Source organism: Pyrenophora tritici-repentis, chromosome 2 (genome assembly GCF_003171515.1).
Source record: "Pyrenophora tritici-repentis strain M4 chromosome 2, whole genome shotgun sequence".
NCBI lineage: Eukaryota > Fungi > Ascomycota > Dothideomycetes > Pleosporales > Pleosporaceae > Pyrenophora > Pyrenophora tritici-repentis.
Window position 1 is genome coordinate 419,485 of NC_089391.1, and position 22,019 is coordinate 441,503.

Sequence of the window (22,019 nt, forward strand, 5' to 3'; positions counted from 1 at the left end):
GTAGAGTTGAACTAGCCCGGCAAACCTATCTATGTTTCTCTCGTGGACCCGGTAGTGATGCTGTTCTAGCACCGCTCTCCCTCGGCTTGGAAGGACAGTCACTAGGGTGAAATGGTCTGACCCTGTATACATATCTTCGCGGACTGTCGTTCTAGCGAAGGGTATATTTGAGAAGGATACGTCTAGCACGTGTCCCGCCCGATGTGTTGGGTTACCTGCCTCGCCGATGTAGGGTATGTCGTTCTGAGTGGCCCAGCGGGCGATCTCTGCCCCCTATTGGCCGACGTGGAGCCGGGCTCAAAAAGTTCATGGCGGGCGTTTAAGTCACCCCCTATAAGGCAGTTACGGGGTGGCGTTAAAGCTGTGAGGTATTGAAATGTCGAGTCATTCTGTGGCTGCCTATAAACATTCAATATGCGGTAGCCGTTGGCCTCGATCCATAGCACATCCCGGCTGATGCGTGGGTGTATAAGAGTAGCCCTTATATTTGGGCTCTTACGGGTATAGGTGAGCACCCGTGGTCGGTCAGTTCCCCACGTTGTGGGGTTGTTCCAGCTTATCACTGGCGATATCATATGGAATCCTGGGTGTGTAGAGGTCCGGGTTCCAGTGAGAGTAAAGGGTTCTTGGATGCATACTATGTCTATGTCTGCTTCCCATGCACGTTCTAAGGCTGTAATGTGGCAAGGCGAGCTTCTGGCCACATTCACCCAGCATACCTGCATTTGTCTGTGTCGGTGTGGCGTGGTTTCGCCGGGTGAATTTGCGGGTTGTGCCCTCATTACGCACTAGATCCGAGGCTCATTTCAGTGTCAGCGTGCTCAGACGATGACGTATTAGGGTCTTGGTCAGCGGTGCTAGGCTGCACGCTTCTAGCAGACATTCGCGCTAGGTTGAGGTCTTGCGTAGTTGCAGCTGTTCTCTTAGACCTCCTAGTCCCTAGGGTGGTTGCGGGCTCTCTAACAGTGGCTGTGTTTAGGTTGTTTACGTCTTGTCGGCTTCTTTTACTTGCGTCCGTAGGTGTTCCCACAGGCTCAGTAGTATTAGCTATGTCGCCGTCCGTGATTTCAATGGAGGTTTCGACCGTGCTGCCTGTCTGTCTTCCTCTAGCTGGCTGCATTGCCTCAGAAGCACGGTCACCCGCCTCCCTAATGACTTTTAGTTCCCCCTTTGTGGGTTGGATGAGTCGGCCGTTCGCCCTCGTTGGGGCTGCTGGGCACTTGTCGTGGGTTGCTGGAAATGGGCCGTGGCAGTTGGCGCACTTTGGTGTGTCTTTGCATTGTTCTCCGTGTGGTCCCTGGTGAGTTGCCGTTGTTTTGCTGCATGTCGTGCAGCGGGCTGGCCTTGTGCAGCGGCTGGTTTTGCAGTACCCTAGGCAGCCTGGGTCGTGCAGCATTGCAGGTGAGTTCTTCTTTATCTCGTGCGCGTAGTCGCCCGTCCCAAATAGGCGAAACGATCGTACGGGTCTGGTGAAAGATATAATCCAGGTTGTCCTTCCCTCCGTGGGTCCATGTCTGGAGGGCCGGCAGCTCGCCGGTTCGATCCCTGTCTGGGACAGAGCTTCGCTGACTATATCGTCTATTGTGGTGGGTATACTTTCCCCTGTGATAGTGCGGTATGAGCTTTCTACGCCCTGGACTGCATAGTTCACCCATCGTTCAGGTAGTCTTGCGCTCTCGCCCTCTACCGCTCGGATCATGAGTTCGCGATTCTCCTGCCCCATAAGCAGGGCCTTGATTTTGTCGTTGCGGGGCGTAATCGCCCAGCCAGTCTTGATATGTTTTGCCGTAGGTATGTCGGAGGGGGTAATTTCCTTAATCGCCTTTACAATAGCCATGCGGGCCGCAAATGGTGATGCCCGTTGGAGCCGAGCCTCCGCTCCAACCGCTATAAGGATACGGTTGTCAGTGTTTAGAGGTCGCCTAGGAGTTTGAGCTAGCTGCTTTGGGGCAGCCGTGGCCGCTTTCGTCGTAGCGGCCCCCCTTGCTGGGGGGGTTGGATTTTTCAGGGTCCTAGCTACGTCCGCCCAGGAGCGGTGCGTAGTGTCAGAGTCGCTCCCTGAGTTTGGGGGCGTGATTAGGGGCGTGATTAGGGAGGTGTTAATAGCCCTTAGCACCTTCTGTTGAAGGTCCTTAGCCACACGGGCTCCGTCTGGGTCGGTGTACTTCCCAAGGCATCTGTCGACAGCTGTCGCTAGATCCGTTATGATGGAGTGGTGGAGGTTTGTAGCTTTTTGGGCTGCCTGAATCCGCTGGCGGACCGCTTCAGAGACAGCTTGATTGTAGGAGGTGGGCGCAGTGCTACCGATAGAAGGTTCAGCACGAGTATGTGCTCGCTGCCTCCTCTTGTTGCCGCGCAGGTCAGTATTAATAGGGCTCTCAGGCTCCTCTGATCGTGTATGGGGGGGTTGGGCACTCCGTGGCGCCCTCTCTGGAGTTTCTACATTAGCCATTCTAACCACCTCCGCGAGAGCAGAAAGCGGTTATTTAGCTGAGGTAGTTACAGGCCGCCGTGCCGTTAAAATGATGTAAAAATCGTATAATTTTATAAGGGTCCCAAATTCCTTAAAAGTTGGTGTTCGGTGTTGGGGCAGCTGGTTGATGTTGATGTTGATTATGGTTTAACGCCCTATCTGTAACCTCCCATAGGGTATTCGGGCGGGTCCCGCCGTGGTCTTATAGTGCTGTCGCACTTGCCTCGTGGAACCTATTCCTAGGTGTTTTGTATCTAAGGGGAGTGATGTCCTGCCTATATACATGTTCGTGAAAAGGACTCCCGCCATTTGAAGCCGTTTTCCTACAATATTCTAGTATTTCGTGGCTTGCGCCTTTGATCGATGCAGTACAGTAACTGCTTTTTAGAGAGAGAAACGAAAAAGTAACAAGAGGCAATTTGAGATATAATAAAAGGTTTGAGAGAGAGCGTGTGGGTTGTGGCATCTATGCGGCGTTTTGCCGCGAATCCTACACTGAATAATGCCAAGGAATTCAGCGGGTCTTTGTGAAATTCAAAAATAGAAATCACTCGTCATAGAAGGAGTTCGTTACCTTCACGAAGGTCTCGAACTCTTGTGGCTGGTCTATTAATTGCGCGAGGTACGCTAGGCCTTCCTGTCTTGTGCGAGGGGGCACGATGGGGCGTAGAGGCCACTTCTTGAAGTGTGTTGTGGCTCTCTTGCAGAACACTAGGTGTTCTGGCGTCTTGGGCCTGCCGCATAGGCATTTCGAGGTATCCTCGTGGTTGAATTTTCGGTGGTACCATTCAAAGTCGCCATGCGTTGAGCGTATCATAAGGACTTTCGCGAGTATCCTTCGGGGTAGCCATAGCGCTGCGGGCGTGCGCCTAGTATCGTATGGCAGCTGCCATTGCGTGTACCATGCTGATAGCCTACTGCTCTTATCCTTCCACCAAGTGTCCCTTGTATGTTCGAGGAGGCGGCGGCCTACTGTTCGTATACCGGATCTTGTGGGGGAGGCGGCCATGCCGTATGGCTGGTGCGGGTCTTTGGCCTCGTTGTCAGCCAGCTGGTCGGCGAGTTCGTTTCCAACAATCTTCATGTGTCCCGGCGCCCACCGCGTTTTCACGCTGTAGGCCTCCATAGCTCCATGAATTTGGAGGAACGCCCATTGGGAGGAGGCAGGGGCGGCTCCGCGTATGCCCCATATTACCGAAGTGCTGTCTATGCAGAGTACGATCTCCCTCTGGCTAGGCAGTGAGAGTTGTAGTGCGTGTTTGAGTCCTCTGCACGCGCCTATAGCCTCCGCATCGAAGACGTGGCTAAGGGCATTTAGTGAGCCTTGTCCAGTCGCCACGGCGGCCTGGCCCTGGTATATAGCGTACCCGTAAGTGACCACCCTTGTACCGTTGATTTGTTGTTCAGACCCGTCTGAGAAGACAGTGATTGTCTCTTGTCCAAGAGACTCCCACCAGATGGTGAAATTCTGGGCAGCAATGTCCTTTCCTTGCCCTTGCGTTGGGTCCTGCCTCGACCCGTATGAAAAGTGAGGGCTGGCTAGGACGTTTCGGGGTGTGGCGGGTAGCAGTTGTGCTACGCGCTGAACCTTCGATCTTGGTATCCGTCGGTTGCCCGCTGCGCGTCCTCGTATGACTAGTGGCAGTGTAGTTCTATTAGTAAGTGGGTGCTTGTCGTCTATCGTGCGTAGGTGAACCGCAAAGCGGAGCTTAGCCTCCTCCAGCGCCACCTGTTTGGGGCAGCTGGTGCAGCCCCTAAGGACTCCTTAGCACCTGTAGCAGCAACAACGCGTTTCTGACGCTTCTGCTTTTGAGTAGAGCTTTGTGAGGCCTTGCGCTTACTGTTTTGGGCTTGTTGAATAGCCTTTTGTGAGTCGCGAGCTGCTTTTTCACGTGCCCGTTCAGCCATCTTTTCAGCCTTCTCCTTCTCGCGCACCTCCTTGAGTCTCTCCCGCTCCACACGCTTCTCCTGAGCTACTTGAAGTTTGTATAACCTAGCCTGCTCTTTCAATTCTAATCTACGAGCTTTTTGGAGTTGTAACTCGTCTTTCTCACGTTCTTCTACTACCCTACGTTCCCGGGCTTGGCGAAGTTTCCTTGGCGACCAGAAAACAGCTCCTCCATGATACCCATCCTGATTAGTTTGAAGATCTAAAGGGTAGCTCTTCTTTTTCTGCTTCTTCTTGGTACTCAGGGCCTCCTTTAGTCCCTTTATCTCATGGCGGAGTAGCTCGTTTTGGGTTGAGATGTGATGGAGTGATCTGTGTAGTTTCTTCACCTCCTTACTTGTTCTATCAGCTGCTGTTTGATTAACCAGAGCCTTAATTTTACGCCAGTCTGATCCACTGAGTACAGAAGCTGAGCTCTCATCTGAGCTTGATACCTCAGGGGTGTTGCGGTTGAATCTTTTAAGTATAGGGGTTGGATCGGGCGGCCAGATCCCTGTGGCCATGAAGGACTTTTGGATAGTGTTTTTCTTAAACGAGGACACCCAGGCTCTCCAGAAAAGGGGGAAGAAGTCTCATTTCTTAACTGATAGAAGCCCCTGGCTGTTGTGAAGGTAGTTGGATAGCTCCTTTGAGTACGCAGTTGAGAGAGGTTTGAACATTACAACATCTAATGGCTGAAGGGTATGGGTTGAATGGGGGGGAAAGATAGCCACAAGAATCTTGTTTTGATCGCAGAATTCAAGAAACTCCTGAGTTACATGAGATCCATGGCCATCTAGGAGTAGCAATCGGTAGGAGGAGTAGCTCTTGGATTTAGTGAATCGATCAAACACCTGTTTGAGCCAGGCGACCCCTATCTCGTTGTTTGTCCAGCCTGATGGAGATGAAGTAATGAAGGCTGAGTGTTCTCCTTCACTGATATCCTGTACCCAGCTTGATTGAAGCCCCCCTGAGGTACTCTGGTAGATAAGGCCTGGGGGTAGTGCTAATCCATCGGCGCAAATACAAGCTAGGAGGGTTACCCATTCACGCGAGCCATCTTGAAGAGCTGTAGTAACCTCCTTTTTCTCCCACATTCGTCTGCTGAATATCCTTTTTGATCTACCAGTAACTCCAGCTAGAAAGCCCTTCTCATCCATATTGTAGATATCCCATGGCTTGATCTTATATTCCTCTATCTTCTGGTGCAAAAGATCGAAGTATAGGCTATATTTAGCCCCTGAATCAGCCTGGTGGCGCTGGCGATCCATGCCGGATTGCCAACGTGAGATTAGATGGGGGGAGTTTCTGTCAAGAAACGAGGATACCCAGGTATCACTAACCCCTTTTCCAGCTATAGTACTTGCGAAATTCTTAATCATCTCTCGCGTAGGTGGTGTACGACGTGCTTTAAGCCCCTGAATATACTCTACAAGCTCCTTCTCTTGTTGTGGGTGAAGGATTTGATGTGCAATTGAGCGGGGCTGGCATTTGCCCTGATGTCTTCTAGCCAGCGTTGATCGCTCAACACTGAACCTTTTTGCGACTTCCGAGTACGTAAAATGCTCTCCGGGAGCACGCGATTCGATTGCATTAATTGCATCCTGGATTGGATCCATATTGGTGGAGTTATGTGGTGTTGAAGGTGGGTTGGGTGTGAAGGTGGGGTGTGCATTACTCCGATCCGGGCATTGCGTGCACGGACACCTTACGTTAGCAGAATACATAAAATTACGTTCTACCGCAACAATCGATGTACGAGCCTTGTCTGTAGCATCCGATGATACGCTGTCACAAGAATGTTATTATTATTATTATTATTATTCCATTTAAGTCCTTTTTCAGTCAGAGACTATGTAGGACTGGGCCGGAGGCCGTTCTATCTGGTTTTGTTTATCGTACAGTTTGGGTATTTGTTTGGCTATGGCAGTTTAGGCTTGCTTCTAGCTAGATACTCGGTGTCTAGCTAGTGCCTGGTGCTAAAGAGCAGTTTGGTGAATAGAAAGAGATGTAGCAGCGGGCTCTTATGGCAAAGGAGAAGGCAGTGTTTTTAGTTTTATACAGTGTCTCTCTGTGTGTCGTCTGTTAGCTGTCCTTGGTACCATTTTCTTGTTCCTATTCTAGTGCTAGTAATAAAAGCTAAAGTGGCTTCTATACCGGCGCTAGTATGGAGAAGTAGTGGTAGAGTAGCTGGTTGGTGGTAGATTGCTTGTATGAGAGTTTTTCTTTCTGTTTTGTATAGAGAGCATTGTAAAAGTAGGTGCTCTGGTGTTTGGGTGTGCGAGCAGCTGCAGAGATCAGATTCTCTTTTCTTGAATCTCTTTAATCGCCTTCTATACATAGCTTAGCGTTAGAAGTCCGCTGCAGAACAGTTAATATGATTGGTTAACTATGGGTCTAATGATAACTGCATTTTTAGAACACTACTTGCAAAGGTGAAGCCGCAATCGCTAATTACGGAGGGTGAGACTGTTCAGAACCGTTGCGCAACAGCGTGTAGGTGTGAAGCTGCAATCATTAGCGACTGTACACAGCATTGCTGCGGTCCATCAGCTCGGAATAAGTCATACGTGGACCCATCACCCCCACGTTGAACTTAATAGGTTTATTGAAACTCTGTCAATTATAGAGTAGTGACCACGATACTGAAACTAACGTTAACTCTCCTGAATATTGCGCACTAGTTTTAGATATCAAGCCAAATTTGCAGCGCACCTTTCGAATTTTATGCGCTAATTTAGAATATTTATGTAAATTTCCAATCCACCTAACCCAGTATATAATGCTTAGCGAGTTGGCATGCGATTTAAACCTACCTATTCCGTAGGGCCTTATAGCGTAGTGTCAGATAGCAGGGTTACTCGACGTTGGCAGCAACCAATCAGCGTAGAGAGGGTCAGTGCGCCCCTCAAGAGGGCCACAAGCGCGGACACACGATAGACAGAAGACAATACACACAATCATCAACATCCATCACTTTTGTGCAATATCTCATTATATCTGACACGTAGCCTCTTAGAATCACAAGTTAGCACCGCCGCTAGGACCACTCCACCTTACCCGCCAATATATTGTCAACTCTTACCCCGTCGTCTTAGTCCACCTGCTTATCCTTTGTTGCTGCCTCTCAAATGGCCGCCGCTACGTCGCTATTCGTATGAGTCGCCGCTTTCCTTATGTAAAACTGTGATATCGTAATATAGCTCGATTACGCAGTAAGCTGCTTACAAGTAAGTAATATCATGATTATAACCCCTCTAATTCTGTGACGTATACTTATAACTAGAATAAATCATAATACTATATCGTAAGCAGAAGTAATAAGATAGATTAACTATAAAGGCACACTGTGTGCGATAGTGTAGAGGGCTTCCGGCAGCTGTGTTAGAAAGAATCGAACACACAAACAGAGCGTTCCAATATCAAAAATTTTCTACCTACGCCATCATGATTAATTGGATCGTGTCTCGCAAAAATCTTGTTATAGTAACTCTCGCTACCTTAGTCACAGCGCAGCCTACTTTGAATGTAGATACGCACTTGCAGTTGCGTGAAACGTCGAAGCAGTCAATCCAAATCTTCTACGGTGAAAAAAGTGGATATGTGTGGTCAGTGTGGACCAGTCCTCAAGGTGTTGCAGTAGACCCCTGCGACTATAATCGGTTTGATTTTGTTCGAATGTCGAATGCCGAGAGATTTGAAGGTGATGACAAGGATAGATACTCACTCACAAACCCACCATATCCACCCGAGGAGACATGGTCAGGAGCTTATCCGCCCCACAAAAAATGGAATTGCGTAGTCAAGGGCAACGGCCAAAAAGGTCCACCAGTACTTCATTGTGGCAACGAAGTGTTCGACTTCCAAAAAGATGTACAATTTAATGACGCGCCCATAGTCTGCGGGAATGGGTATACATATCATCGGGGATGGACTGTAGAGTATTAGGGTTCATTGTCGGATCATAAGTATCGACAATATCTTAGCTACGCGATTAGGCGCGCTAATCTCAGTCAAGCGAACGAGCGCAATGATACCATTCGTACATACCTGGGCATATGGTTAAATATGGTTTTCTGGGGGTCCGTAACCATAACTATGAGTAACCACGAAGAAGAAAACAATAACTTGTTATATCTATATTGTTGAGAATATCTGGGTTCAGTCCAGGGTAGAAGGTGATTGAGAGTCACGTGATGTGCTGGTGTGGCAGGTACTGCCCGGTGGGCAATGGCACCCACCACAACAGCAAAAGTAAGAGAGACACTCAACACAATAGAAAATACAATACGTTGCAGCCACCCCGCCTTATCCCTCCTCCCACTCGGTTATCCACAGTAGTCATACTACTAGAGGGACCTTGTTCCAATAATTATTATTATTTATTGGAACAAGGTCCCTCTAGTAGTATGACTACCATGGATAACCGAGTGGGATGAGGGACAAGGCGGGGTGGCTACAACGTATTGTACACTCTCATGCACTTGCAGCTTCCGGTTCGTGTAAGCAGGCGACTTTTTATCCCACGCCAAGAATCTCTCATCTAATGACGACCTTACCCAGGGAGTACTAGCTGTCAACAATGCCAAATGTCCGGACCAACTAAAGTCCAAAGTTTGCAGAGCCTAACCCCTCCTAGACAAGCGCATACTAGGTGGGTCAATGTGCTGCGTGGGATCAAAGGCGAGTGGTATGCAAAAAGCGGAAACTGCAAGTGCATGTGAGTGTATAGACTATCGTGTCGAGTGTCTCCCGGACTTCTGCTTCTTCTGGTGGGTGCTGTTGCCCACCGGGCAGTGCCTGCCACACCAGCACATCACGTGACTCTCAATCACCTTCTACCCTGGACTGAACCCAGATATTCTCAACAAATAATAATAATAATAATAATAATAATAATGTCGGATCGTGAGTATCGGTAGAGACGTCGGCTGCTTGACACTTCGGCCCGACTTCGGCCCACCTTGCGCAGAGCTTAGGTGTACCTTCGTAGCAGCTATGTTCGTAGACAATCAATAAGAATACCAATACCAGTCACCAGAAGAACCTTGTTGTTGTTATTCACCCGTACGATCGTACAAGGCCTACCAACAAATAATAATAATAATAATAATAATAATAATAATTGTCGGCATACACACGGTGTGTCGCCTAATAAGGCCCAATGTACCGCCTCGATCCTACTTCGGCCCAACTCGGACCCAACGTTATGTATACCTTCGTAGCCCCCACATTCGTAGAATCATCATACACCAGAATACCAATACACAAGATTACCTTAGCTACTGTTATTCACCGTACGATCGTACAAGGCCTTCCAACACTGATCAGTGATTGCACGGCAGTCACAGACAGTTAGGTTAAGAAGAGATAGATTCTTTACCCCGCGCGTTCCCTAGATTGCCTATATCAGCAAGGCGGAGTTATCTATGCTAAGCTCACTGTTAGCTATATCAGGCGTCGTTCGTGGCTAGCGACCGACCGTTACAGCCGTATCAGAAGCGTTCCAAGACGCCGTCTATACACGCGCCAACCGACCGGTTGAGATTTGACCCGTGTACAACCCACGACCACCGACGCATCTCTAGCGAACGCAGCTAGCGCAACAAGCGTCAACAAGAACACAATGGCAGGAGAGAGAACATCATCGGAAAGAGCACCGGTAGCCAGGACGCCGGCAGTAGGAATGGCGAGCAGTAGTAGAAGAGTGGTACCCACACTAGAGGCGCTACTAGGGACCACAAACATAAAACCAAGAGAATGGCATCACATCGATCCAGAGATGTGGGAGGACAACCTTGAAGCTCCAGACGATGAGGTAGGGATTACTACAGCAACAACGTACATTGCGCGTGCGATTGCGGACTATACAGATCGACCAACAGCAGATGAAGAACTCTTTTGGGAGTTCCGTCAGGACTTTGAAGGATGGACAGAGGCAATGTTCCTACGTGCCCAGCCAATATACACAAAGGAACTAAAGCGGATCCTCCGCTTTAAGGGAGTGTATACTGGCCGTATTAATATGGCACCTAGTGAGTCTCTAGCTAGGTTATTACGCATGGAGGAGTACCTAGAATGGCCTCAGGACGTATTCCAGTCGGCTGTGTTTGACACACGATCAGCTGCGCACATGTTGCAAGAGCGGGCACTACGGCAACAACGCAGTGAAGGATCAGTACAGTCCACAGACAGGAGATTATCAAGCCAGGCCCAGAGCCGAACCCAAACGCCTGTAAGGACAAGAGGCCGAGACGTAGACAGTCGGCAAACCCGCGATCAAGACCAGACCCACGCCCGTGTGCAAGGACGACAGGAGACCGTTGAGGAAGAACAACAGATTCAGGACCAGCTAGCAAAAACGATTGAGAAAGCCCAAAACCAACCAATCCGAAGCCAGCCTGTAGAGACAACTGAATCCGCACCGCAGCCAGCCTATCAGCGCGTCCAAAGTCAGCAACCTCCCCTCACCTACAACAACTTCGACCGATTCCGCGAGTATACACCAGCATACCCGCAACGTCCGAAGGGACTGAGCGTTCCCCCAATTGTGCCCTCTGGTGAAACAGACCCGTACAAGGCAGTTCCACCAATCGAGTTTGGCAATGAGAAACTGGATCCTAAGACGATCAATGTCTTCGTGAAAATGTGGGACCGAGACAAAAAGTATACGGGAAAGCCGTACGACCTCCTAGACGATAAATTGAAGATCTTCTACAGCATCTGTTATCACGCAGACATCGAGCCAGGGCAGTTCCATGCAGTCTTTCCACGGATTCTCGACGGCCGCGCAGAGGAGTATTACCTCCACTTCGTCGATCAGCGGATGGATACGTTCTTGACTGCCTACACAAAGCTCAAGAACCACTTCGACACAGACGTCAACCACGGCCATTACTACGCGGACTGGACGACGACATCGTTTGTCAAAGTCCGCAGGGAGAACCCCGAAAAGAACCTCCACGAGGTCCTTGACATCATGCTGGACAAGCTCCAATTGTGTCAAAGAGCACTTGGACAGCAGTACATGGGAGAATACGCGCTCCGAACGACTGTAATCACAGCATGCCGAGGCGTGAAGGAGCTCGAGATGGCACTCTACAAGCCGTCTCTAGAATGCGAGGTTCTGTTTGGAGATCTGCGATCGTCAATCGAAAACTCACTCGCCATGACCGTCTCCGTCAACTTCACTGAGGCGGATACGGATAGCCAGTACTACTTGGATCGTCGGTACAACAACAACAGCTCTGGAAGATTGCGAGGGAATTACAACCCTCGTGGTGGACGCAGCGGATTCACCCGCGGACGCGGTGGGCTTCAGCACCGCTCTGGAGTCAACACACAAATCGACAAGAAATGTTACGTCTGCAGCAAGACAGGCTGTTGGTCCACAAACCATACGCTTGAAGAAAGAAAACGCTCAAAAGCGCAGTACATCACACACTGCGCGATTACGGGAGAGCAAATGGAGTTTAGCACATTTCTCGTCGCGTACGAGGGGGAAGAAGTCGACCAGTTCTTCCTAGAGGAGCAAGACGAAGATGATGAAGACCAAAGACTGGCAGTTAAGTACCTCACAGATCAGGCCTTTCTGCACCACGTGACCGGAGAAGACGTCTACAGGTGCAAGGAGCCTATTACGCCCGCAACGCAGTTCCTTATCGAGGATCGATACTCGCGAATCACGTACCAAGGCATTCTTCCTGACACTGGTGCCTCAAATGTATCGACAGCCGGAAAGGAGCAGTTCCTGGCGCTCCAAACTGAGGACCCCACCGTAACTCTAGATACGTCTACTGCTGGAAACGCATCTGTGCAATTTGGCAAAGGAAGCGTCACTACTTCGATTGGAACCGCACATGTATCGACACAGATTGGAAAGATCAAATTTGAGGTCTTGAACGCACCCACCCCGTTTCTCCTCTGTCTGAAAGACATGGACCGGCTCCACGTGTACTTCAACAATACTACGGACCAGCTGGTACAAGGAAAAGCTACCTTTCCAGTGATTCGCAAATGGGGACACCCGTGGTTCCACCTAAGCAAGGCAGAGCGCGCGCGCGTATTCCTTACGGAGACTGAGCTCCGACGCTTACACCGGAGGTTCGGGCATCCAGCCGTCGAACGGCTGATACGATTGCTCAAACGCGCAGGACACGAGGACGTGGATGAACGGCTGCTCCGAGAGATCCAAACGTTCTGCCATCACTGCCAAGCGCATGATCCAGCGCCGCGCCGATTCAAGTTTAGGCTGAAAGATGATCGGGAATTCAACTTCGAGATCCTCGTAGATGTGATGTATCTGAGTGGGAAACCAGTGCTTCACGTGATCGATTCGGCTACAACATTCAACGGCGCGCGATTTCTACCGTCTATGAGCGCGAAAGACACCTGGGAAGCACTCCGCCTGCTCTGGATTGATACATATCAAGGGCCGCCAGATATCGTCACCCACGACGCTGGCACTAACTTCGCGTCAGTCGAATTCAGATCAGAGGCGAAGATCATGGGAATCACATGTAAACAAGTGCCAACCGAGGCCCATTGGTCTATCGGCAAGGTAGAAAGATACCACGCACCGCTCAGACGCGCGTACGAGATCCTGAGGACAGAGCTTGACACTGGCACCAGCGACGCCGCAGTGTTGCAGATGGCAGTCAAGGCCGTCAACGACACCGCAGGCCCAGACGGGCTCGTACCCACGCTGCTCGTCTTCGGTGCATACCCCGGATATCCATGGATTCACCACCATCTCCCTCGATAACCCATCGCGCAGAGGCAATCCAGAAAGCGATGAGGGCGCTGCGGAAGGCTGCAGCGGAACATGCAGTGAGCAACGCACTTGGTACCAGGAATGGGCCTACCACAGACGGGGTACTATCACTGCCTCTTCAGAGTGAGGTGATGGTATGGCGCGAGAAGAATGGATGGCAAGGGCCGTATAGAGTCATCGATATGAAGGACCACGATGTTACTGTAGACATGATCAACGGCCCAACGACGTTCCGATCCACTGTCGTAAAACCGTACTATCGCGATCTGACTACAGCGATAGACGGCGCAGATCAAGGCACAGGTGGATCTCCGACCACAGACGAAGCGATTGCTGATGAACCGCCACTACCGGTACCACCGGCGGAAGCCACCCAAGCGGCTCAGCCGCGCAAGCGGGGCCGCCCACCTGGATCAAAGAACAAGCCCAAGGTGCAGTACCTGTCGAAGAAGGAGGAGGACGATTACGCCCTGGCCGTCAAGCTACGCAATGACGGCGTGATTAACGTCCCGGGCGCTCCATTCGAAGCATCCGATCAGAAGGAGATCGACGACCTCGTCGGCCGTGGAGTATTCAGTTTTGAGCTGTTTGACCCAACTCTACACGGCGGGTATCGTATCTTTAAATCGCGCATGGTCCGCGAAGTCAAAGGCAAGACCATGGTCCCGTACGAGAAATCACGCCTCGTTGTTCAAGGTTACAATGACGAGGGCAAACACGAGATCCTGACGCAGTCGCCAACCATCCAACGAGCCAGCCAACGCCTGATTCTAGCCCTAGCGCCTGCATTACTCGATGAGGGCATGGTTGTGGAACTACGAGATATCACGCAAGCGTACCCACAGGCACAAACAGAGCTATTCCGCACGGTTTTAGCGCACCTCCCAAAGGAGCTTATAACAAAGTATCCCGAGGGAACAATTATTCGCGTAATCAAGCCACTCTATGGAATCGCGGAAGCAGGAGTCCACTGGTTTGCTACGTACCAAGGACACCACTGCAAGGAGCTCGACATGGCTACATCAACGTATGACCCGTGCCTCCTGATCACGAACGGGAGACGGGAAGCGTTTGGAATAGTGGGCCTGCAGACAGACGATACTCTCGCGATTGGGACGCCTGCATTCTCTGGTGCAGAAGACGCTGCGCTCCAGAAAGCCAATTTTCGAGCTAAGCCCAAGGAGAGACTGTCCAAAGAAGTATCACTCGAGTTCAACGGATGTACTCTAACGTTGCGCGGAGACACGATTCTACTTACGCAGAAGGGACAAGGTGCCAAGATCGAAATCATTGATCCGAAGGCAGCAAACCGAGCACAGAAGTACATGGAGCAGCGCGCGCGTGGCGCGTACATTGCGTCGATATGCCAACCTGAAGCATCGTTCGATCTTTCCGCGGCTGCGCAAATACAACAACCTAAGGACACAGAATACGTGAAGCTTAACCGCCGGCTGCAGTGGCAATCTGAGAGCATACAACGAGGCCTGCGATACGTCCCTCTCGACCTCGCTACAGCAAAGCTGGTAGTGTTCACAGACGGATCCTTCGCGAACAACCAAGACCTTAGCTCACAGCTAGGGTACCTACTTATCCTTGCGAATGAGTCGAGTCGACAAGACAGCACGTTTGATATTCGTGGTAACGTAATCCATTGGAGTTCGACCAAATGCAAACGCGTTACCCGGAGCGTTCTTGCCTCAGAAACGTACGGCATGGTTAGCGGTGTCGACATCGCTATCGCTATCCTAACAACCCTCAAGATGATTACAGGACGCCTAGGTCTACCACCGATCCCACTTATTGTGTGTACGGATTCATACTCCTTGTATGAATGCCTCGTCAAACTCGGAACAACTGCTGAGAAGCGACTGATGATCGACATCATGGCGCTTCGGCAGTCATACGAGCGTCGCGAGATCACTGAGATCCGCTGGATCAACGGAGAGGACAACCCGCGGACGCATTCACGAAAGCAACACCAAATCGCGCGTTAGAACGTTTCATCGAAAGCAACAAGCTGTCAATCCGAGTAGAGGGATCTGTGCAGCGACCTACGGAGTAGGCACATATGCCTATTTGGAATCCCTCTCATTGTGCCCTTTTTAGAAGACCCGTTTTTCCTTACATCAGTCGTTACAATAAGAAAAGATTGCCAGTGTCGGCATACACACGGTGTGTCGCCTAATAAGGCCCAATGTACCGCCTCGATCCTACTTCGGCCCAACTCGGACCCAACGCTATGTATACCTTCGTAGCCCCCACATTCGTAGAATCATCATACACCGGAATACCAATACACAAGATTACCTTAGCTACTGTTATTCACCGTACGATCGTACAAGGCCTTCCAACAATAATGTACCCATGTGGTATTGTCAGATTGTGATGGATTATCAAAGACGGGGATTGTTGGAAGGCCTTGTACGATCGTACGGTGAATAACAGTAACTAAGGTAATCTTGTGTATTGGTATTCCGGTGTATGATGATTCTACGAATGTGGGGGCTACGAAGGTATACATAGCGTTGGGTCCGAGTTGGGCCGAAGTAGGATCGAGGCGGTACATTGGGCCTTATTAGGCGACACACCGTGTGTATGCCGACACTGGCAATCTTTTCTTATTGTAACGACTGATGTAAGGAAAAACGGGTCTTCTAAAAAGGGCACAATGAGAGGGATTCCAAATAGGCATATGTGCCTACTCCGTAGGTCGCTGCACAGATCCCTCTACTCGGATTGACAGCTTGTTGCTTTCGATGAAACGTTCTAACGCGCGATTTGGTGTTGCTTTCGTGAATGCGTCCGCGGGGTTGTCCTCTCCGTTGATCCAGCGGATCTCAGTGATCTCGCGACGCTCGTATGACTGCCGAAGCGCCATGATGTCGATCATCAGTCGCTTCTCAGCAGTTGTTCCGAGTTTGACGAGGCATTCATACAAGGAGTATGAATCCGTACACACAATAAGTGGGATCGGTGGTAGACCTAGGCGTCCTGTAATCATCTTGAGGGTTGTTAGGATAGCGATAGCGATGTCGACACCGCTAACCATGCCGTACGTTTCTGAGGCAAGAACGCTCCGGGTAACGCGTTTGCATTTGGTCGAACTCCAATGGATTACGTTACCACGAATATCAAACGTGCTGTCTTGTCGACTCGACTCATTCGCAAGGATAAGTAGGTACCCTAGCTGTGAGCTAAGGTCTTGGTTGTTCGCGAAGGATCCGTCTGTGAACACTACCAGCTTTGCTGTAGCGAGGTCGAGAGGGACGTATCGCAGGCCTCGTTGTATGCTCTCAGATTGCCACTGCAGCCGGCGGTTAAGCTTCACGTATTCTGTGTCCTTAGGTTGTTGTATTTGCGCAGCCGCGGAAAGATCGAACGATGCTTCAGGTTGGCATATCGACGCAATGTACGCGCCACGCGCGCGCTGCTCCATGTACTTCTGTGCTCGGTTTGCTGCCTTCGGATCAATGATTTCGATCTTGGCACCTTGTCCCTTCTGCGTAAGTAGAATCGTGTCTCCGCGCAACGTTAGAGTACATCCGTTGAACTCGAGTGATACTTCTTTGGACAGTCTCTCCTTGGGCTTAGCTCGAAAATTGGCTTTCTGGAGCGCAGCGTCTTCTGCACCAGAGAATGCAGGCGTCCCAATCGCGAGAGTATCGTCTGTCTGCAGGCCCACTATTCCAAACGCTTCCCGTCTCCCGTTCGTGATCAGGAGGCACGGGTCATACGTTGATGTAGCCATGTCGAGCTCCTTGCAGTGGTGTCCTTGGTACGTAGCAAACCAGTGGACTCCTGCTTCCGCGATTCCATAGAGTGGCTTGATTACGCGAATAATTGTTCCCTCGGGATACTTTGTTATAAGCTCCTTTGGGAGGTGCGCTAAAACCGTGCGGAATAGCTCTGTTTGTGCCTGTGGGTACGCTTGCGTGATATCTCGTAGTTCCACAACCATGCCCTCATCGAGTAATGCAGGCGCTAGGGCTAGAATCAGGCGTTGGCTGGCTCGTTGGATGGTTGGCGACTGCGTCAGGATCTCGTGTTTGCCCTCGTCATTGTAACCTTGAACAACGAGGCGTGATTTCTCGTACGGGACCATGGTCTTGCCTTTGACTTCGCGGACCATGCGCGATTTAAAGATACGATACCCGCCGTGTAGAGTTGGGTCAAACAGCTCAAAACTGAATACTCCACGGCCGACGAGGTCGTCGATCTCCTTCTGATCGGATGCTTCGAATGGAGCGCCCGGGACGTTAATCACGCCGTCATTGCGTAGCTTGACGGCCAGGGCGTAATCGTCCTCCTCCTTCTTCGACAGGTACTGCACCTTGGGCTTGTTCTTTGATCCAGGTGGGCGGCCCCGCTTGCGCGGCTGAGCCGCTTGGGTGGCTTCCGCCGGTGGTACCGGTAGTGGCGGTTCATCAGCAATCGCTTCGTCTGTGGTCGGAGATCCACCTGTGCCTTGATCTGCGCCGTCTATCGCTGTAGTCAGATCGCGATAGTACGGTTTTACGACAGTGGATCGGAACGTCGTTGGGCCGTTGATCATGTCTACAGTAACATCGTGGTCCTTCATATCGATGACTCTATACGGCCCTTGCCATCCATTCTTCTCGCGCCATACCATCACCTCACTCTGAAGAGGCAGTGATAGTACCCCGTCTGTGGTAGGCCCATTCCTGGTACCAAGTGCGTTGCTCACTGCATGTTCCGCTGCAGCCTTCCGCAGCGCCCTCATCGCTTTCTGGATTGCCTCTGCGCGATGGGTTATCGAGGGAGATGGTGGTGAATCCATGGATATCCGGGGGTATGCACCGAAGACGAGCAGCGTGGGTACGAGCCCGTCTGGGCCTGCGGTGTCGTTGACGGCCTTGACTGCCATCTGCAACACTGCGGCGTCGCTGGTGCCAGTGTCAAGCTCTGTCCTCAGGATCTCGTACGCGCGTCTGAGCGGTGCGTGGTATCTTTCTACCTTGCCGATAGACCAATGGGCCTCGGTTGGCACTTGTTTACATGTGATTCCCATGATCTTCGCCTCTGATCTGAATTCGACTGACGCGAAGTTAGTGCCAGCGTCGTGGGTGACGATATCTGGCGGCCCTTGATATGTATCAATCCAGAGCAGGCGGAGTGCTTCCCAGGTGTCTTTCGCGCTCATAGACGGTAGAAATCGCGCGCCGTTGAATGTTGTAGCCGAATCGATCACGTGAAGCACTGGTTTCCCACTCAGATACATCACATCTACGAGGATCTCGAAGTTGAATTCCCGATCATCTTTCAGCCTAAACTTGAATCGGCGCGGCGCTGGATCATGCGCTTGGCAGTGATGGCAGAACGTTTGGATCTCTCGGAGCAGCCGTTCATCCACGTCCTCGTGTCCTGCGCGTTTGAGCAATCGTATCAGCCGTTCGACGGCTGGATGCCCGAACCTCCGGTGTAAGCGTCGGAGCTCAGTCTCCGTAAGGAATACGCGCGCGCGCTCTGCCTTGCTTAGGTGGAACCACGGGTGTCCCCATTTGCGAATCACTGGAAAGGTAGCTTTTCCTTGTACCAGCTGGTCCGTAGTATTGTTGAAGTACACGTGGAGCCGGTCCATGTCTTTCAGACAGAGGAGAAACGGGGTGGGTGCGTTCAAGACCTCAAATTTGATCTTTCCAATCTGTGTCGATACATGTGCGGTTCCAATCGAAGTAGTGACGCTTCCTTTGCCAAATTGCACAGATGCGTTTCCAGCAGTAGACGTATCTAGAGTTACGGTGGGGTCCTCAGTTTGGAGCGCCAGGAACTGCTCCTTTCCGGCTGTCGATACATTTGAGGCACCAGTGTCAGGAAGAATGCCTTGGTACGTGATTCGCGAGTATCGATCCTCGATAAGGAACTGCGTTGCGGGCGTAATAGGCTCCTTGCACCTGTAGACGTCTTCTCCGGTCACGTGGTGCAGAAAGGCCTGATCTGTGAGGTACTTAACTGCCAGTCTTTGGTCTTCATCATCTTCGTCTTGCTCCTCTAGGAAGAACTGGTCGACTTCTTCCCCTCGTACGCGACGAGAAATGTGCTAAACTCCATTTGCTCTCCCGTAATCGCGCAGTGTGTGATGTACTGCGCTTTTGAGCGTTTTCTTTCTTCAAGCGTATGGTTTGTGGACCAACAGCCTGTCTTGCTGCAGACGTAACATTTCTTGTCGATTTGTGTGTTGACTCCAGAGCGGTGCTGAAGCCCACCGCGTCCGCGGTGAATCCGCTGCGTCCACCACGAGGGTTGTAATTCCCTCGCAATCTTCCAGAGCTGTTGTTGTTGTACCGACGATCCAAGTAGTACTGGCTATCCGTATCCGCCTCAGTGAAGTTGACGGAGACGGTCATGGCGAGTGAGTTTTCGATTGACGATCGCAGATCTCCAAACAGAACCTCGCATTCTAGAGACGGCTTGTAGAGTGCCATCTCGAGCTCCTTCACGCCTCGGCATGCTGTGATTACAGTCGTTCGGAGCGCGTATTCTCCCATGTACTGCTGTCCAAGTGCTCTTTGACACAATTGGAGCTTGTCCAGCATGATGTCAAGGACCTCGTGGAGGTTCTTTTCGGGGTTCTCCCTGCGGACTTTGACAAACGATGTCGTCGTCCAGTCCGCGTAGTAATGGCCGTGGTTGACGTCTGTGTCGAAGTGGTTCTTGAGCTTTGTGTAGGCAGTCAAGAACGTATCCATCCGCTGATCGACGAAGTGGAGGTAATACTCCTCTGCGCGGCCGTCGAGAATCCGTGGAAAGACTGCATGGAACTGCCCTGGCTCGATGTCTGCGTGATAACAGATGCTGTAGAAGATCTTCAATTTATCGTCTAGGAGGTCGTACGGCTTTCCCGTATACTTTTTGTCTCGGTCCCACATTTTCACGAAGACATTGATCGTCTTAGGATCCAGTTTCTCATTGCCAAACTCGATTGGTGGAACTGCCTTGTACGGGTCTGTTTCACCAGAGGGCACAATTGGGGGAACGCTCAGTCCCTTCGGACGTTGCGGGTATGCTGGTGTATACTCGCGGAATCGGTCGAAGTTGTTGTAGGTGAGGGGAGGTTGCTGACTTTGGACGCGCTGATAGGCTGGCTGCGGTGCGGATTCAGTTGTCTCTACAGGCTGGCTTCGGATTGGTTGGTTTTGGGCTTTCTCAATCGTTTTTGCTAGCTGGTCCTGAATCTGTTGTTCTTCCTCAACGGTCTCCTGTCGTCCTTGCACACGGGCGTGGGTCTGGTCTTGATCGCGGGTTTGCCGACTGTCTACGTCTCGGCCTCTTGTCCTTACAGGCGTTTGGGTTCGGCTCTGGGCCTGGCTTGATAATCTCCTGTCTGTGGACTGTACTGATCCTTCACTGCGTTGTTGCCGTAGTGCCCGCTCTTGCAACATGTGCGCAGCTGATCGTGTGTCAAACACAGCCGACTGGAATACGTCCTGAGGCCATTCTAGGTACTCCTCCATGCGTAATAACCTAGCTAGAGACTCACTAGGTGCCATATTAATACGGCCAGTATACACTCCCTTAAAGCGGAGGATCCGCTTTAGTTCCTTTGTGTATATTGGCTGGGCACGTAGGAACATTGCCTCTGTCCATCCTTCAAAGTCCTGACGGAACTCCCAAAAGAGTTCTTCATCTGCTGTTGGTCGATCTGTATAGTCCGCAATCGCACGCGCAATGTACGTTGTTGCTGTAGTAATCCCTACCTCATCGTCTGGAGCTTCAAGGTTGTCCTCCCACATCTCTGGATCGATGTGATGCCATTCTCTTGGTTTTATGTTTGTGGTCCCTAGTAGCGCCTCTAGTGTGGGTACCACTCTTCTACTACTGCTCGCCATTCCTACTGCCGGCGTCCTGGCTACCGGTGCTCTTTCCGATGATGTTCTCTCTCCTGCCATTGTGTTCTTGTTGACGCTTGTTGCGCTAGCTGCGTTCGCTAGAGATGCGTCGGTGGTCGTGGGTTGTACACGGGTCAAATCTCAACCGGTCGGTTGGCGCGTGTATAGACGGCGTCTTGGAACGCTTCTGATACGGCTGTAACGGTCGGTCGCTAGCCACGAACGACGCCTGATATAGCTAACAGTGAGCTTAGCATAGATAACTCCGCCTTGCTGATATAGGCAATCTAGGGAACGCGCGGGGTAAAGAATCTATCTCTTCTTAACCTAACTGTCTGTGACTGCCGTGCAATCACTGATCAGTGTTGGAAGGCCTTGTACGATCGTACGGTGAATAACAGTAGCTAAGGTAATCTTGTGTATTGGTATTCTGGTGTATGATGATTCTACGAATGTGGGGGCTACGAAGGTATACATAGCGTTGGGTCCGAGTTGGGCCGAAGTAGGATCGAGGCGGTACATTGGGCCTTATTAGGCGACACACCGTGTGTATGCCGACAGGGATGATAGTATAATATTATGATGGGTGTTGACACGGCAAAGGTGTCGAATACTAGCAGTCGTTGCAACGAACAAAGTGTATAGTATTTGATTAGTAGTGAGCAAGAGCTGGATGGAGAGATCTCCATATGTACGGTTGCGAGCTAAGCGGGAAGCTTGGTCTAACTAGTGGTCCAAGCTTCCGGCCCGGAAAAACTCGCCGGGCTGGCTGTACGCGCATGTTCCGACAATGGGGATCGATTGTATTGTTCTGGTCTGATGTGGTGTTGTGTTGTGATCCAACGCCGTTCGATCAGTTGGGTCGCGGTGGATTGCGCTGACTAATTTAACTGATCCACAGAATCCACAGCTCCAAACACCCGGATTTTGTCCACCACCCAAAATATGCCCATATTCTGACAGGTATCCAAAGCGGGTTATCGCGATGTGGATCCCATT

At 51.0% G+C, this 22,019-nt stretch overlaps 7 protein-coding genes across 7 annotated transcripts; 3 read left to right on the plus strand and 4 right to left on the minus strand.

Moving 5' to 3' along the window:
- Positions 1–781: 781 nt before the first annotated feature.
- PtrM4_056460 (uncharacterized protein) lies at positions 782–2,452 on the minus strand (the record flags this gene model as incomplete). Its single annotated transcript, XM_066105247.1, has 1 exon — positions 782–2,452. One exon carries the CDS (start codon positions 2,450–2,452, stop codon positions 782–784), a length of 1,671 nt encoding a protein of 556 aa, XP_065963874.1.
- Positions 2,453–3,020: 568 nt separating this feature from the next.
- PtrM4_056470 (uncharacterized protein) lies at positions 3,021–4,924 on the minus strand (the record flags this gene model as incomplete). The annotated part of the gene is made up of 3 exons (XM_066105248.1): positions 3,021–4,125; positions 4,170–4,623; positions 4,663–4,924. The coding sequence occupies 3 exons, from the start codon at positions 4,922–4,924 to the stop codon at positions 3,021–3,023; spliced, it is 1,821 nt and encodes a 606-aa protein (XP_065963875.1).
- A 69-nt stretch (positions 4,925–4,993) lies between these two features.
- PtrM4_056480 (uncharacterized protein) lies at positions 4,994–6,019 on the minus strand (the record flags this gene model as incomplete). Its single annotated transcript, XM_066105249.1, has 1 exon — positions 4,994–6,019. The coding sequence occupies one exon, from the start codon at positions 6,017–6,019 to the stop codon at positions 4,994–4,996; it is 1,026 nt and encodes a 341-aa protein (XP_065963876.1).
- Positions 6,020–7,847: 1,828 nt separating this feature from the next.
- PtrM4_056490 (uncharacterized protein) lies at positions 7,848–8,348 on the plus strand (the record flags this gene model as incomplete). Its single annotated transcript, XM_066105250.1, has 1 exon — positions 7,848–8,348. One exon carries the CDS (start codon positions 7,848–7,850, stop codon positions 8,346–8,348), a length of 501 nt encoding a protein of 166 aa, XP_065963877.1.
- A 1,834-nt stretch (positions 8,349–10,182) lies between these two features.
- PtrM4_056500 (uncharacterized protein) lies at positions 10,183–13,164 on the plus strand (the record flags this gene model as incomplete). The annotated part of the gene is made up of 1 exon (XM_066105251.1): positions 10,183–13,164. The coding sequence occupies one exon, from the start codon at positions 10,183–10,185 to the stop codon at positions 13,162–13,164; it is 2,982 nt and encodes a 993-aa protein (XP_065963878.1).
- Positions 13,165–13,355: 191 nt separating this feature from the next.
- Positions 13,356–15,167, plus strand: PtrM4_056510 (uncharacterized protein; the record flags this gene model as incomplete). Its single annotated transcript, XM_066105252.1, has 1 exon — positions 13,356–15,167. One exon carries the CDS (start codon positions 13,356–13,358, stop codon positions 15,165–15,167), a length of 1,812 nt encoding a protein of 603 aa, XP_065963879.1.
- Positions 15,168–15,871: 704 nt separating this feature from the next.
- PtrM4_056520 (uncharacterized protein) lies at positions 15,872–21,080 on the minus strand (the record flags this gene model as incomplete). The annotated part of the gene is made up of 2 exons (XM_066105253.1): positions 15,872–19,209; positions 19,277–21,080. The coding sequence occupies 2 exons, from the start codon at positions 21,078–21,080 to the stop codon at positions 15,872–15,874; spliced, it is 5,142 nt and encodes a 1,713-aa protein (XP_065963880.1).
- Between the last annotated feature and the right edge of the window lie 939 nt (positions 21,081–22,019).